Below are 16,277 nucleotides of genomic sequence, written 5' to 3'. Positions count from 1 at the left end.
AACCTGAAAATTTCAGCTGGTTTGATGCAAAATTACGGAGTGGGGACCCCTATACCGTCTCTTTGTATACCTGTAGAGTATGGAGGTTTGGGACTGTTGAGTTTAAGATTTCTTACAATTGCTAGTGGTATGAGGCATATCACTGACTGGTATAGGAATACAAACGATTATACAAACACTTCATTGGAACTGAGTCTCTCCCCAGGGGTACTACTACTACTTAGCATTTCTATAGCGCTGCTAGGGTTACGCAGCGCTGTACAAGTTTAGCATGGGGAAGGTACACTTTAGTAATTACCTGCACGTGGCAGGAGTCCCCATACCATATATTTTAAAGCGCTCTTGGATTATGAAGACGGCTCAAGCGGTCTGGAGGTGGATATGTAGACTGCATCACTTCTCAGCACGTGTAACGCCTTATTTGCAGATCTGTGACAATTGTGCCTTTGCACCTGGCCAGCTGTACTCTGTGTTTCACAGGTGGAAGAGTAGAGGGATTGTGTATTTACTACAAGTGGTGGCAAGAGATGGCCACATCAAGAAGTTTTCAGAGTTGCAGACAGAGTTTGCTCTGCCAGACAGTGATAGATTCTTCTATATACAGTTGCGGCATTATGTGTCCTCTTTGCCATGGACATCACTGACGGAGGATAAGTACATAAGTAATGCCATACTGGGAAAAGACCAAGGGTCCGTCGAGCCCAGCATCTTGTCCACGACAGCGGCCAATCCAGGCCAAGGGCACCTGGCAAGCTTCCCAAACGTACAAACATTCTATACATGTTATTCCTGGAATTGTGGATTTTTCCCAAGTCCATTTATTAGCGGTTTATGGACTTGTCCTTTAGGAAACCGTCCAACCCCTTTTTAAACTCTGCTAAGCTAACCGCCTTCACCACTTTCTCCAGCAACGAATTCCAGAGTTTAATTATACGTTGGGTGAAGAAAATTTTCTCCGATTTGTTTTAAATTTACTACACTGTAGTTTCATTGCATGCCCCCTAGTCCTAGTATTTTTGGAAAGCGTGAACAGACGCTTCACATCCACCTGTTCCACTCCACTCATTATTTTATATACCTATATCATGTCTCCCCTCAGCCGTCTCTTCTCCAAGCTGAAAAGCCCTAGCCTCCTTAATCTTTCTTCATAGGGAAGTCGTCCCATCCCCGCTATCATTTTAGTCGCCCTTCACTGCACCTTTTCCAATTCTACTATATCTTTCTTGAGATGCGGCGACCAGAATTGAACACAATACTCAAGGTGCGGTCGCACCATGGAGCGATACAATGGCATTATAATATCCTCACACCTGTTTTCCAACATTCTATTCGCTTTCCTAGTCGCAGCAGCACACTGAGCAGAAGGTTTCAGCGTATTATCGACAACGACACCCAGATCCCTTTCTTGGTCCGTAACTCCTAACGTGGAACCTTGCATGACGTAGCTATAATTCGGGTTCTTTTTTCCCACATGCATCACCTTGCACTTGCTCACATTAAACGTCATCTGCCATTTAGCCGCCCAGTCTCCCAGTCTCGTAAGGTCCTCTTGTAATTTTTCACAATCCTGTCGCGATTTAACAACTTTGAATAACTTTGTGTCATCAGCAAATTTAATTACCTCGCTAGTTACTCCCATCTCTAAATCATTTCTAAATATATTAAAAAGCAGCGGTCCTAGCACAGACCCCTGAGGAACCCCACTAACTACCCTTCTCCATTGTGAATACTGACCATTTAACCCCACTCTCTGTTTCCTATCCTTCAACCAGTTTTTAATCCACAATAGGACATTTCATCCTATTCCATGACCCTCCAATTTCCTCTGTAGCCTTTCATGAGGTACCTTGTCAAACGCCTTTTGAAAATCCAGATACACAATATCAACCGGTTCCCCTTTGTCCACGTTTGTTTACTCCTTCAAAGAATTGAAGTAAATTGGTCAGGCAAGATTTCCCCACACAAAAGCCGTGCTGACTTGGTCTCAGTAATCCATGTCCTCGGATGTGCTCTGTAATTTTGTTTTTAATAATAGCCTCTACCATTTTCCCCGGCACTGACGTCAGACTCACCGGTCTATAATTTCCCGGATCTCCCCTGGAGCCTTTTTTAAAAATCGGCGTTACATTGGCCACCCTCCAATCTTCCAGTACCACGCTTGATTTTTTTTTAATGATTTATCTTTTTTATTGAAGACAAGTTATCCTGTACGACAAAAAAATACTAAACGATAGTTATACACTCAGATTTGTAAGTCCATATCACAACAGGAGTAAAAAACATCAACCATGTCCACAACTTAATACAGATGTTAATAAATTCCCCTACCTCCCCAAACAACCCCCTACCACCCCTCTCTTCCCCCCTCCCCCCCAATTTACCAAATTTCCCTCCCTCCCTTTACAGACCCTCCCCCTCCCTTTTCTTATGCATTGCCTGGGAACTATTAAAAGTTCAGCAACCTACTCCTGGCAGCTGGGGTCAATGTGTCTAACAATGGGTGCCAAGTATCTAGAAACCGCAGACCAGGTCCAGAGTTAAAGTCATGCACCCCCATCCTTTCGACTCTCAACAGCAGGATCATACGAGTCCGCCACTGGGAATAGGATGGGTAAACGTAGGATACCCACTCCGACAGTATCACTTGCATGGCAACTACTATGGTTTTGTGCACAAAAGTTGTAAATCCTTTCGGTATTGGTCGGACGAGTACAGGGTGGCCCAGCAACAAACCTGGGTCATATTTCCATCTGGCCTGCCAAATATGAGATACATAGTGTATTATCTGCTTCCAATAGCTGACAATGCCTCTGCACCTCCAGAGCATATGCCCCAGAGAGGCTCCAGGCTCCTTACATTTGGGGCACTCCCCCCACGGAGAGATCCCCATATGGAAAGCCCTCCTAGGAGGAATGTACAGTCTAAGTGCCACTTTGTACTGAGTTTCCCAGTGCGAAACCATAGAAGTGTGTTTCCTCATAGTCAAAACATGAGTTTTCAACTGTGATATTGTAAAATCCATCGGAATGTCCTGCTTCCACTGGGCTAACAACTTGGCATAATCAGGTTCTTGCACTGTGTCTCTAATGTGCCTGTGGTAAAACTTGAGCGGTACTTGCTGTTGTGCTGCTAAGGAAAATGCTGAGGCCAGTTCTTCCTGAACGTCTTCCGCTAAATCCTCCCAGGGCAAGGACTGGATATAATGCTTTAACTGACTGTAGTGAAACTCGTCCGAAGGGGGGCAGACCAAATTCCTCCTGGAGCTCCCGGAATGACTTTATCCGTCCTTCTGGAGAGACTACATGCAGTAAGTATATCATCCCTTTCCGCTTCCACCTTTGGAAAGCTGGATATAAAATGCCTGGTGGGAAGGCAGGGTTTTCACAAATCGATAGGAACGGGGTAGTTTTTGCAGAGAATTGATGCAATTTACAGACCCATTGCCATACAGCTTTCGCTGACCTCAGAATTCCTGTCGTTTGCAATATATATGGCAAGGGAGGCCCTGCCATATGCAGATAGTTACTAAAATGCGTTTCAGGGTACAGATGCATTTCTATGGAAGTGGCTGTATAGTCCTGGGATCCACGGAACCAGTCATTGATATGTCGCATTCCACTTGCCACTGTCATATACTTGATATTTAATAGTCCCAGGCCGCCGTACTCCACTGGAACACTTAATGCGTAATAAGACAGACGTGGCCTCTTCTTCTTCCATAAAAATTTTTGTACCATTTTTATCAGCTTCTGTTCATCAGATTTTTTTAGAAACAATGGGAGTGACTGAAATGTGTAGAGCCATCTAGGGGCCATAACCATTTAAACAGTGCAATCCTTCCCATCAGAGAAAGTGGCAACGGCCCCCAGGCCTCCAACTGTCTATTAGTGTCTCGCAATAATCTCTGTACATTTTGCACATATAGTTGTGATAAATCCCTAGTGATGGTGATTCCCAAGTATTTCAAGGAGGTCTGTGTCCATTGGATGGGGAAACTCCCCAGCCAGGTTATTGGTTCTTCTGACAACACTGGTAAGGCTATAGATTTATGTAAATTTAAACGAAACCCTGAGTATCTCCCATACTGCTCAATTAACCGCAGCAAATTTGATAAAGTCTTAGCGGGCTCTCTCAAAATTACTAATAAATCATCTGCATAAGCTAGAATCCTAATATCCTTTCCTGCCAGATTAACCCCCTGGAGGTCTGGGGCTGAAGAGACCCTCCGCAGCAACGGCTCCAAGGACAATATAAATAATAAAGGGGACAAGGGACAACCCTGTCGCGTACCCCGGCTTATTTGGAACTCAGGCTCTCTGTCTCCATTTACAAACACTCCTGCCTTGGGTTGACAATAAAGTGCCTGAACTGCATGCGTGAACCACCCCTCTATACCCATGGCAGCCAAGGTCTGGTGCATGAACTCCCACCCCACCTGGTCAAAAGCCTTTTCAGCATCTAGACTCAAGAGCAGGGTGGAGGCCCCAAGCTGCTGGCTGGCCGCCATAGCCATCAAGGTCTTCCTGATATTATGAACCGACTGACGGCCCCTAACAAACCCAACCTGTTCCTGACTTATCAGGGATGAGAGATATTCTGCCAAACGCTCAGCCATCAGCTTTGCCAATATTTTAGTGTCAACATTTAGCAAAGAAATTGGTCGGTAAGATTCAACATTATCCAAAGGCTTCCCTGGCTTGGGTATTAAGGTTATGAGCGCTGAGTTGGCATGCCTCGGAAATTCTTTTTTCCCCACCACCTCCTGATAATATTCCAGCAAGGATGCTAGGGCCTCCCCTGACAGAATTTTATAGTACTCCCCTGAAAATCCATCTGGGCCCGGGGCAGACCAAAGCTTTAACTTTTTAATCACACCCTGCAGTTCTAACATTGTTATCGGTTTGTTCAGGTTCTCCAATTGCTCCCCTGTTAGTCTTGGGAGCCCAATCTGGGTCAGATATTCCTGCATTTTTTGTGCTGAGGGAGACACTCTGGATTTATATAATGTTTTAAAGTACTCTGTAAAGGCCTGCCCGATCTTTCGACTATCTGTTATTAAGTTCCCTTTTGCATCCCTCAATGCAGTCACTGTCCTTGGGGCTCCCGAATTTCTAATCAGCCTACCTAACATTCTTCCTGCCCGGTTACCAAACCTCTGCAACTTATATTTGTAAAACAGGGCGGACTTCATCTCCTTTTCATGTAATAAGCTATTTAACGCTGCCTGGGTAGCTTTTAGATTCTCTAAGTTAACTGGTGTGGGGTGGTGAAGATGTAATCTTTTGGCCTTTTGCAACTGGCGCTCCAAATTCAGGATGCCTGCCGCTTTCTTCCTATTTTTCATACTACAGTAGGCTATAATGGCACCCTGCAGGACCGCCTTCGAGGCCATCCAGAACAACTCAGGTTGATGAACTGCATGCCAGTGATTGTCGTCTATATAGTGTTCCCAACTTTGCTGTACGTGTGCCCGTAATTGTAAATCTTGATGGAGGCCCACTGGGTATCTCCACCCCCTACCTCCCCCAGCTGCCGCAAAGTTAACAAGGTCTAACCACACCATAGCATGATCTGCTACTTCCTCTGGGCCTATAGATACTGCAGCTATTAGGTGGAATAAGGAGCGAGCACACAGAATATAGTCAATCCTGGCAAATGTGCCATGGGCCCTCGACCTGTGTGTGTAATCTTTCTCTCCAGGGTGGAGTATCCTCCACGTGTCTACCAGGTCGAGGGTCCTATTAAATGTCTGAAATTCTTTGGCCCGCACTCCTCTGTACTGAGAATCTTTTGTACTAGAGCAATCCTGCCTCGGGTCCAAGACCGCATTAAAGTCTCCCACTACAATCAAATCCCCACTATTACTCTGTAAGCATTTCCCAGCTAAGTTGGTAAGGAAGGCCGGATTATGATTGTTAGGTCCATAGAGGACCAATAGCAAAATGACTCTACCAGATAACCATATTTTTAGCAATATGTGGCCCCCCTGGGCCCCTTTGTCTATTACAGTTGCTTTATATGGGAGCCCCTTTCGAAACAGCACCGCCACCCCTCCTTTACGACTCTGGGATGACGCCGCAAATACCTCCCCCACCCAATATTTTTGCAGCTTAGAGTGTTCTAAATCTGTGAGGCGTGTTTCCTGCAAACATGCAATATCAGCTCTGTGTCTCTTAAGTGCTGAAAGGATCTTGGATCTTTTGATCGGGGAGCTGATACCACCTACGTTCCAAGATACAATTCTAGTGGTCATCCCTGGAACCTCCCGCTCCCATTGACCCTACACTCCTGGGATGCTGCAAGGCCCTCCAGCCCCAAATCCACCCTCTGCAGATACAACTCCAGCAGATCACTTTTTAAGCCTGCGTGATAATGCCCTCTACACTGTCGAAACATCCCCCTAGTCCCATAGCAAACAGATATTCCCTCAGAAACCTTAAGCCCTTTACCCCAATCCCCCTCATTCCCCCCCCCCCCTCAAAACTAACCCATTTGCCATATTCCCAAACCAAAACCGGGAATTAGCAATGGAGCACCTAACGTGTCAAGAGCCCTCCACTCCTGCCTGCTGAAAACATTTTTATAGCTATTACTGCTACAGAAAGAAAATGAAAACATTTTGAAACCTACTCTCCCATAGAGTTTATCATTGTTCTCAGTCTCCTTCCAGGATACCTTGATCCTGGAGCTTGATTTTTGCATCTTCCAGTGATTTAAACACTTTCCATTGTCCATGCACCAGCACTTTCAGTGCCGCTGGGTATTGTAGAACAAAACGAATTTGTTTCTGGACCAATCCAGTGCATAATGGATGAAATTTATGTCGCCGCTCCTGGACACCTGATGAGTAGTCCTGAAATATCAGGATTTGGCGGCCTTCATGTTTCAAATCTCCTCTGCGGATCTTAAACCCCTGCAGCATTTCCAATTTATGCCTGTAGTTGAGGAGCCGCGCCACCACCACTCTAGGTCTTTCTTGATTTTCCCTGTTACGGCCCACGCGGTGCGCTCGCTCGATTACCAGGGGCCCAAAGCCATCCGACAAGGCCAGCTCCTTTGATAACCACTCCGTGAGCCAGTCAACCAAGTTTTTTTCAGGTACTTTTTCTGAAAGGCCCACGATGCGCACGTTGTTCCTGCGGGAGCGATTTTCAAGGTCTTCTAATTTGTCCATGTGCTCCTGGAGCTGTTTTTTAATCTCCCGCAGGTCCGTGCTATAGCCCTGGGAATCATCTTCCAGGGCAGATACCCTGGTCTCCAAATCCTCCGCTCGGGTCCCTAAACCTTCCAGCTTCATTTGATAAGAGTCCAGCTTTTGATCCAGAGCGTCCCACTTGGGTTGCCAAGCATTTGCCACCGCAAGCGTTAACTGCTCGAGCTGCGCCGCTGTGAATATTTGGTTCGCCGAGAGCGGATCGTCCGCCATCTTGGATTCTGTTGTTGGCGTTTTACTCTTTTCCTTTTCTTTCTTCCCAGTACGCAACGCCATTCCAGCAGGGGATTGTTTAAGGTATTTGTCCATATGCTATATAGAGCTCAGGTTTCCTTTTTCTGCTTGCGATTTGCAGTATTTTGAAGATTTATAGAGTGAGGGCTCAGGAGCTGAGGCAAAGCACGTCTGCTCAGCTCATCACGTCACGTGCTCTCCACCACGCTTGATTTTAAGGATAAGTTGCATATCACTAGCCCCTTTTACCCTTCGGTCATCCAGCGGCCCAACCGATTCTTTTGCCAGCTTCCTGCTCTTAATATACCAAAAAAATTTTGCTATGTTTTTTTGCCTCTAATGCTATCTTTTTTTCGTAATCCCTCTTGGCCTTCTTTATCTGCGCCTTGCATTTGCTTTGACACTCCTTATGCTGCTTCTTGTTATTTTCAGACGGTTCCTTCTTCCATTTTCTGAAGGTGTTTCTTTTAGCCCTAATAGCTTCCTTCACCTCACTTTTCAACCAGGCCTATAAATGGGAAATGAGAAATTGATCTAAAATTTATTTTATTTAAAACAAATTATATCCTACACCATCCAAAAATGTAGGTGGATTATTATTATTTAAATGCAATCAGCTAGAGGCTCCATTGAAGAAGAATTAACAATAGAATGAGGGGACTAGATAAACATTTCCTAATCTCCATGCAGAGTGTTGTCCTGAGCATACACTTGAGATTTCTACTCAAGGTGATTTTGGCATTCTACATGAAACGATTGTTCTTCCACCTTCTTTCTAAAACCTCATGCTAACAGAGGGGAGCAGGCTTTGCATGTACTGGACTTTAGAATAGAGTGTTCTCATATTATCTACAGAGAATTCAGTCCCATTGTTCCACTCAGCTGTTCTCCTGTGACCCCATTAAAAAGGACAAGGCAATTATGAAATGTACTTTCTCTGAGATCAAGCAGACTTCTATCTTCTCACAAGTGGGTGACGCTGATTCACATCGCCTGGTCTGGCATTTTGCCAAAGCTAAAAAGAGAGCTTTGTGGAGCATGAACCGTGCTCCACCGCGCATGCGTGAGTACAGTTTCCTCAGTTCTCTTTTTTCCGCTTGAGAAGGTGCTGTTTTTTTGTCCTCTCCTCACTCATCCGTTCTGAGCGCTATTTTGTGCCTTCCGGCTGTATTTTTCTCTTTGGTTCCTCTTATAAGACCCCTTTTTTTATCTTCCTTTATTTTCTTAGAATCGTTTTAGCCAGTTTTTAAGTTTACTTATTTTTCTCATGTCATCGGGCCATTTTTAGGCCCTGACTTCAGCGGGGTCTCTTTCCATGCCATGCCCCCTTTTTCAGGCATCATTGATTTAGCCGGCGAAGTTTTCCCATCCATGTCCACGAAGACTCCCAATGGCTTCAAGTGCTGTACCCGGTGCATTGGACTATCCTGGGAAAGGACACCCATTCTTGGTGTCTGCAGTGTCTTGGTCCCGACCATAGCCCTGCTAACTGTATTCTCTGTCTTCACATGAAGAAGAGGACTGAGGTTTACCGAGAGGCTCAGCAAGAGTGGATTTTTGGAGCCAAGTCCAGTTCCTTGACATCAGCATTGGCATCGAGGTTGGAGGCGTTGGCATTGATGTGGAGCATCGCACTGGCATCGGGAGGGTCTGTAAACATGGCTGCTTCTAGACCCTTAGACACTGAGAGCAGTGAAGCATCAAGTGGGTCTCCACCTCTCTCGAGGCCTCCTGCTGTGCAGGCCCCAATGACCGTCCATCGTTGAACCCGACCCCGAGGCAACGTGAGGCTTAAACGTTGTACTTGGCAACAAGCAGCCTCAGTGACACGCTTTGGGTGAGGGTCGAGAAGCATCGTCATCAGTCACCCTCAATTCATGGTGCTGGGAGCTCTGGGGTGTCGAAGGATTTGGCACCCAAGAAGCATTGGCGCCAGGAGGATCACTCCCTATAAGGAAGTTGCCGATGCGCCTGTCAACAAACAGCCGAGACACTCCCATGTCGACCCCAGCAGTTCTGCAACACATGAGCACATCAGGCCTTGCTCCCAGAGCTGCTGGATGACCTTATGCAACAGTATGCATTGGTATTGGAGGTGCTTGCATCTACCCTACCTCCCGTTGCTGTGCTGCCTGGCCCTCAGCCTGCGGTGAGGCCGCTGGCACCATTTGCAGGCCCAGTGTCGACGGCAACCCAAGCCAGCACTCCCTTGATGTCGGTGGAGGAAGCTTCGCTGGAGTCGAGGCAGTTGTCGACTTCTCAATGTCGCTCTTGAGGACATGGTCCCATGGCATCGAGGCAAGTTCTGTCTTGGCAATCCCATAAAGAGATATTGTCCAACACTGAGGAAGAGCACTCATGGGATTCAGAAGAGGATCCCAGATACTTTTCCTCAGATGATTTTTATGGGATTCCCTCTGAACCCTCCCCTCCACCTGAAAGGAGACGGTCTCCCCCCCAAGAGCCTTTCAGTTCCATCTTTTGTAAAGGAAATGGCTGATGCCATTCCATTTCCTTTGAAAGTGGAGGATGAGCCCAGGGCCAAGATGCTTGAGGTCCTGGACTACACATCTCCTTCTAAGGAGGCTGTGACTGCACCTCTCCACGAGGTACTCAAGGAAGTCCTCATCTGGAACTGGGAGTCCCCTTTGTTGGTCCCTATCATGCCCAAGAAGGTTGACTCCCAGTATCGCCTCCACAGTGCGCCTGGTTTTGATAGGCCTTAATTGCCTCACAGTTCCATGATGATGGAGTCCGCTGTCTTAAGAGCCAGGAGTACTAGGGACTATGCCTCGGCGCCCCCAGGCAGATAAGCTATAACCCTGGATTCTTTTGGGAGGAAGATATACCAGGCTTCAATGCTCATCTCCCGTATACAATCTTACCAGCTCTTCATGAGTGTCTACTTGCGAAACTCGGTGCGACAGCTGTTGGACCTGGTAGACACGCTCCCTCCGCAGCACGGTGAGCCTTTTTGCCAGTTGGTCAAGCAGCAGAAGGCGTGTCAAAGGTTCTTCGCCAGGGGCACTTAAGACACTTTTGATGTGGCATCCAGGATCTCTGCTCAAAGTATAGCAATGCGCAGACTCTCATGGCTGCGTTTTTCTGACTTGGAACATTCTGTAAAGCAGCAATTAGCAGATGCCCCTTGCCAGGGGGCTAACCTTTTTGGAAGGAAGGTTGAGGAGGTAACTGACCAAATCAAGAAACATACTGATACAATCTCTTCTCTCTCCTGCTGGGCACTTTCTGCATCCACCTCCTCAGCTCAGAGGGTTGTTGGCAAGCCAAGGAGCTGTTCCTGCTACTATTCTAGGCATAGGTTCAATCCTTTGGCTCGCCATCCTACTCAGGCTCAGCCATAGTGCGCTCGTTCACGTCAACAGTGTGCGCCTAAGGCCCCTGCTGCTCCCCAGGCAAAGCAAGGGAAGAACTTTTGACTGGCTCCAGCAGAGCATACACAAAGTAAAAGTGTCCATCTCAGATGACTTGCCGGTTGGGGGGAGGTTAACATTTTTTCTATAGTCTGTCTCGGATACGCCTTCAATTGGTATTGCAAACCTCCAAATTGCCCGCTGAGAGCTCATTTATTCAGCTCTCAGTACTGGCAGATCTTGCAGAGGAACTCTCCACTCTTCTGAAGGCCCATGCGAACCCGTTCCACTAGGGGAAGAAGGGCAGGGATTCTATTCCAGGTACTTCCTTTTGCAGATGAAAACGGGTGGGATCCTAGACCTACGGGCCCTGAACAAATTCCTAGTTAGAGAAAAGTTCAGGATGTTTTCCCTCATCCTTCTCCCTATGATTCAGAAAAACGATTGGATCCCAATAGTTCCAACCCACTAGAAGTATCTTTGATTTCGGCTGGGAACACATCACTTTCAGTACTGCGTGTTGCCTTTTTGCCTCGCGTCAGCTCCCAGGGTCTTCACCAAATGTCTAGTGGTAGTTACAGCATCGCTACGCAGACTGGGAGTCCATCAGGCTTATTTTCGAAAGAGAAGGACGCCCATCTTTCAACACAAATCGGAAGATGGGCGTCCTCGTCACAGGATCGTCCAAATCAGTATAATCGAAAGCCTGATTTTGGACGTCCCCAACTGATTTCCGTTGCAGGGACGGCCAAAGTTCATGTAACTTTGGAAGGCTAAGTGCTTTGAAAATGAGCCCCAATGTGGTCCATAATCCATACATAAGTGCATAAGCATAAGCACCGCCATACTGGGAAAAGACCAAGGGTCCATCAAGCCCAGCATCTTGTCTCCGACAGTGGCTAATCTAGGCTTCAAGAACCTGGCAAAAAACAAACAAAAAAAAATGTAATAATGTTCAATGGACTTTTTCCTCAGGAATCTGTCCAAACCCCCTTTAAATTCCCTAAGGCCAGCTGCTGTCACTTTATTCTCTGGCAACGAGCTCCAGCAGTCTTGAAAGGTAAGCCAGCTATTGTGGAGCTGAATTTAAGATCTGTCACTGTTCTATTCAAAGGTTGCCCAGGTACAGATATGGATATACTAACAGTATAGGTAGCCCTTAGCTTGGTATTCTGCATTACTCTGGCTGATTGTGTCCTGTTTATTTATTGAGAAAGTAAAGTTGCTTACTTGTAATAGGGATTCTCAGACAGCAGGATAAATCAAACAGTAAGCCCCCCTTCTATCTTGAGGAATTGACCTGTAGTAGCATTGAATAAGACAGAAGAAGGTAGTAAGGCATCTGCTGTGTGAGAACTGACATGAATGCTAAGACTTTAGTTTTTCTGAGCTATGCGAGTAGGGTCTATGTAGACCCATCAGATGTCACCCCAATAGTATATTGATTTACCTGCTGCCTGCCCTGCCTCTGCTATAAGTAAGCTGCTTCATTGTCATGGCATGCCACATATTTTGTAGAGTCTGAGTTCACTTGAATCCTCTTTAATACTGAGTCCTGGCACTGCCATATCTCCCCTGGTTATGCAACTTATTTGTGTCTGATATAACACTGATTAGTGAAGTTTCTGCTCTCTCCATAGAGAAATGTTTATTTTGATTTGTTTTTCTCTTTCTAGGCATTTGGTTGTGTGCATATGACGTATGATCAGCTGTGACTCTTCCCAGGAGGTGTCGTCTCTCCATCATGCCTGCTGAGGAAGACTTTCTTAATATTTTTCTTCCTCTTTTTTTCATGCCAAGGGTAGTCAAATCTGTGCTTTTAAGTTGCTGTTTGAAGCACAAAGCCTCCCTAGTACTGCTTAGTGCTCCAGACTCATGGCAACCCAGGTGAAGGCCAAGACTGCAGTAGGAAAATATCCAACAGTTTGTGATGGAGTTTGGGAGTCACCTCTGAACTGCTGCTTCTCTCACTGCTGTGTGCTCCTCCTCCAGGCATTTGCTTTGTAGCTGTGGTACTAACAAAGGCCATGATACAGACACAGATAGTTTGTGCATGTATAGACACAATTGTAACAGGCTCTTTGCACTCTGAAGAACTTTGACCCTAAATCGTGACAGCCATTGTGGATGTGGCTTTGTGGCTGTCGCCTTTCCTCACAAGTTGAGATGTAGCAAACTCCGTCCATGCATAACACCAGCAGAGGGGAGCATTCCTTCTTCCCAGCCCCTCCATTCCTTTCAGGACTTGGCAGCAGCCCTGCTCAGAATCGCCTTCTGGATTTTGCTTAGAAAGCTGAATTTTGATTGTATTTTCCTTTTGATGTCATCTGTTTGTGGCTTCCAGAAGCTCCAGCTATCCCAGAGATTCTGCAGACTGACGCCTCTGTACCATAGGCAGCACTGTTTGTCTGCTAAAGTTTAAGACTGTGAAGGTTGACCTGGCCACCAGGCATCTTTTTTATAGAATTGTTCTTTTTTTTTTTTCTTTCTAAGCACATATGATTTGGTAGCAACACAATTAGAGGAAAGGGCAATGATCTGACTTCACCTCGATTAATGTGTTGCAGCATAGCTTTTTGTCATGTGTTTTTGAAAGTTCAGGTTTTTTTGGTATTGTTTGTAATGGCGTGGTTTGGCTTGTTCACATATCTCGGTGTAATGGGAGGAGGGGGGGTGTCTAAAGGGTGCTGGGATGTTGTAAGACTTGATCTGTATACTGGTTTTGCCTCCATGTACAACAAGGTGCTAGGAGGAGCTGTTCCCAGGAGGCATAGCAAGGCTTGGAAAGCAAAGGCAGTCAGCCCCCTCTAAGAAAAATCCACTGGCAGTATCACTGTGTTGTGACTCATTTGCAGAGCATTGGTTCATGATCTGTCCTCATGTAATAAATCCATAGGGAAGGGCATGTGAGCCGTTGCAGAGTATGGGATAGATGTGTCCATGGAAGGTTTGGGGATAATAAACTGTGTTCTATCCTTGGAAAGGGTGAGGATATATGCCCTGACTCTTGGGGATATATATCCATGGAAAGGGTGAGGCTACATGCTCTGCCTCTTGGGAATAAATAAATAAATCCATAGTTGGGGTTACATGCCTCACCTCTCCAAACAGAGATACAGGAAGAGAGACAGACTCTGCATATTTCTCTGGTCCAAAGGCAGATGTGGACTGTGTTGTCTCTCTTGAAACACATCTTTTAAACTGTTGGAATGTGGATGGACCATAAAACACAGATGTACCATCTAACTATAACAAAAAGGTAGGTGGCAGTACTTTTGGCATCACAGCCCAAACTCCACATTGTGTGTTCTGAGCTTCCTTCTTGTTATTTTCATTTGTGTCTAAAATGGCACCCAGAGCAGAAAAATAGTTGTCTGACTGGCTGACAGTAACCTAGATATTGTGGAAATGGCTATCTTTAACAATAGATGGGAAAAAGAGGTGGGAGGAGATATATGAGGGTCTTAGTAACAGTACCAAGCCAACCCTTTGTCAAATTACAATCCATTTAGGCTTATTACTTTCAACACAACCCTGGTAGTTTTCAGAGAGTCCTTTTTCAAGCCAGATTTGCTCATACCATGAAATCTGAGAGAGAGGGGTTTGATATTATGTTAGCACATTATCAAATCTGGTTCCATTTGTGTTTCATGAATGTCTCGCCATGGTTGAGCCAAGCCCATTAGAGTAGGTTTTCAAATATGTTGTGTACAGTTCCTGTTTTACTGTGTTTGGCTTCTTTGATCAAAGCTATTAAACATAAATAAAAAAAATGAAGGAAAATAAGGTGAAATGAGGTTTTACCTTCAAAAGGTAGACCAGCAAAAAAGGTATTGCCTTATTTTCCTTTCTTTTATTTTTTCCTATATATTGATTAAAGAAATTAAACCCATAAACCACTTTCCCTCCCCAACAAAATGGTGTCCCTTACTAGCAAATGTTCAGAATAACATCAGCCTGTCTTTTATTTTGATGCCCTTGGAACTGGACATGCTCGTATTATACTGCTTCTCATAAGATTAGGCAACATTGCCTAGAACTTTTGCTATAAAGGGTGAAGTCTGGAAGCTTCAGTTTGCCAAAAGATGTACAGCATTTGGGACAAGGCCTTCCACCATTGCATGTTTGAACAGGAACAGAGCACCAGGTTTGGGCTAGTGGGGCCTAGTCCCAGAGTCTTGTGTAATTTTGCTGCCCAGCTACCTCAAAACTTTTATTTGCTGTAGGTGGCAACAGAGCATCTAGCAGATCTATAAGAAGGGCACAGCTGTGCCAGCCAGCAGTTTCCTATGCATGCAGACTCACTGCTGTGAGGGTCTGCACAGCTTTTCTGGATTGTGACTTCAGCATACGGCTTTGCTTTGAAACACGAGCTTTTCCAGTTCATCCATAGGAGGGCATGGGTTCAGTCTCAGTCTTCTGCACTTTTTACCAAAGGATCGTGCACTTATCTGGAATGTGTTACTGCTGATGGATTGTCACAATGGGTTTTCCTTTACTCTGTGTCATTTCAAGTTTTAATGTTTGTGTTGGTTGTATACAAAATCATTAAAGTGTCTGTGATTAAAAACTGCTGATACCTATTTTTCATGAAGTGGAGAACCCATTTACCATGCATGTACTAGAAAGAGATGATTAGTTTTATATGCTTTTCAACCTACATAACATTGGAATTGAATTATATAAAACAGACTGATGTTCATAAGCACATTAATACTCCAAAGAGAGATAGAAAGTCACCAAATTTGGAATGTAGGAATAAATGTGAATATCTGAAGCCAAGCCTTCCCATAGCTTTCATACGCAACCACAGCTCAATAAGACAGACATGGAAAATAATTGAATCACCTGGTGAAGAATATCCAAAGGCATTTTCAAAGCCACCAGCACCTCTCACACTAGGAAAGTCACACATGAGCACACCTCATCCCTAGTAGAGTGGGTGATAGGCTGTGTTGTATTTTTGTGGAGCTGTGTTTGTGCTGTTAGTAGGCCTCTTGTAACAGCTATTGGGTGTTGTCTTTACTTGAAGAAAGGTGTGAATAAACTGAAATTGTGTTACTACATCACACCCTACCACAACCCCTATCCATAAAGCCATGCGCTTTACTAGATTTTAAATAAAAGATCTTCAGATACTTATTTGTGACATTTATAGCACACATTATCCCAAACAAGTTTGAGTTCAATGTGGCTTACATTAAACAGTATAGGATACATAACAAAGAATAATGCAAATTTGTTGTAAGAATCCAATTTTACAATACAGCATCATAAACGTACAGGGATAGCTATGAATGTTTAACATTTAGAAGATCTGTTTTGAATGAGAAATTGTACATGAAGCAATGTCATATATGATATCAAATCAAATCTTGTATACCACTAATATCCCTTTTCTAGTGCGGTTTACATTCTAGGTGAGACAAGGTGCTCGAGCACCCCCAATATTTCAC

General features: G+C 45.1%; 1 protein-coding gene across 4 annotated transcripts in view; it reads left to right on the top strand.

Moving 5' to 3' along the window:
• MAF1 (MAF1 homolog, negative regulator of RNA polymerase III) overlaps window positions 1-15,394 on the top strand; it is a 119,124-nt gene extending 103,730 nt beyond the window's left edge. For all 4 annotated transcript variants that reach the window (XR_003943982.1, XR_003943981.1, XR_003943983.1 and 1 more), the window contains one exon: window positions 12,498-15,394. Coding sequence is in view for 1 of the 4 variants with exons in the window: in XM_030220905.1 (XP_030076765.1) it covers window positions 12,498-12,519 (22 nt within the window). In the remaining 3 variants the exon portion in view is untranslated. The remainder of the gene's footprint in view (window positions 1-12,497) is intronic.
• Window positions 15,395-16,277: the final 883 nt, after the last annotated feature.

Source organism: Microcaecilia unicolor, chromosome 1, assembly GCF_901765095.1.
Source record: "Microcaecilia unicolor chromosome 1, aMicUni1.1, whole genome shotgun sequence".
In the NCBI taxonomy this organism is placed as follows: Eukaryota; Metazoa; Chordata; class Amphibia; order Gymnophiona; family Siphonopidae; genus Microcaecilia; species Microcaecilia unicolor.
Note: the sequence above shows the minus strand (reverse complement) of the source record. Positions and strands in the feature narration are given on the sequence as shown.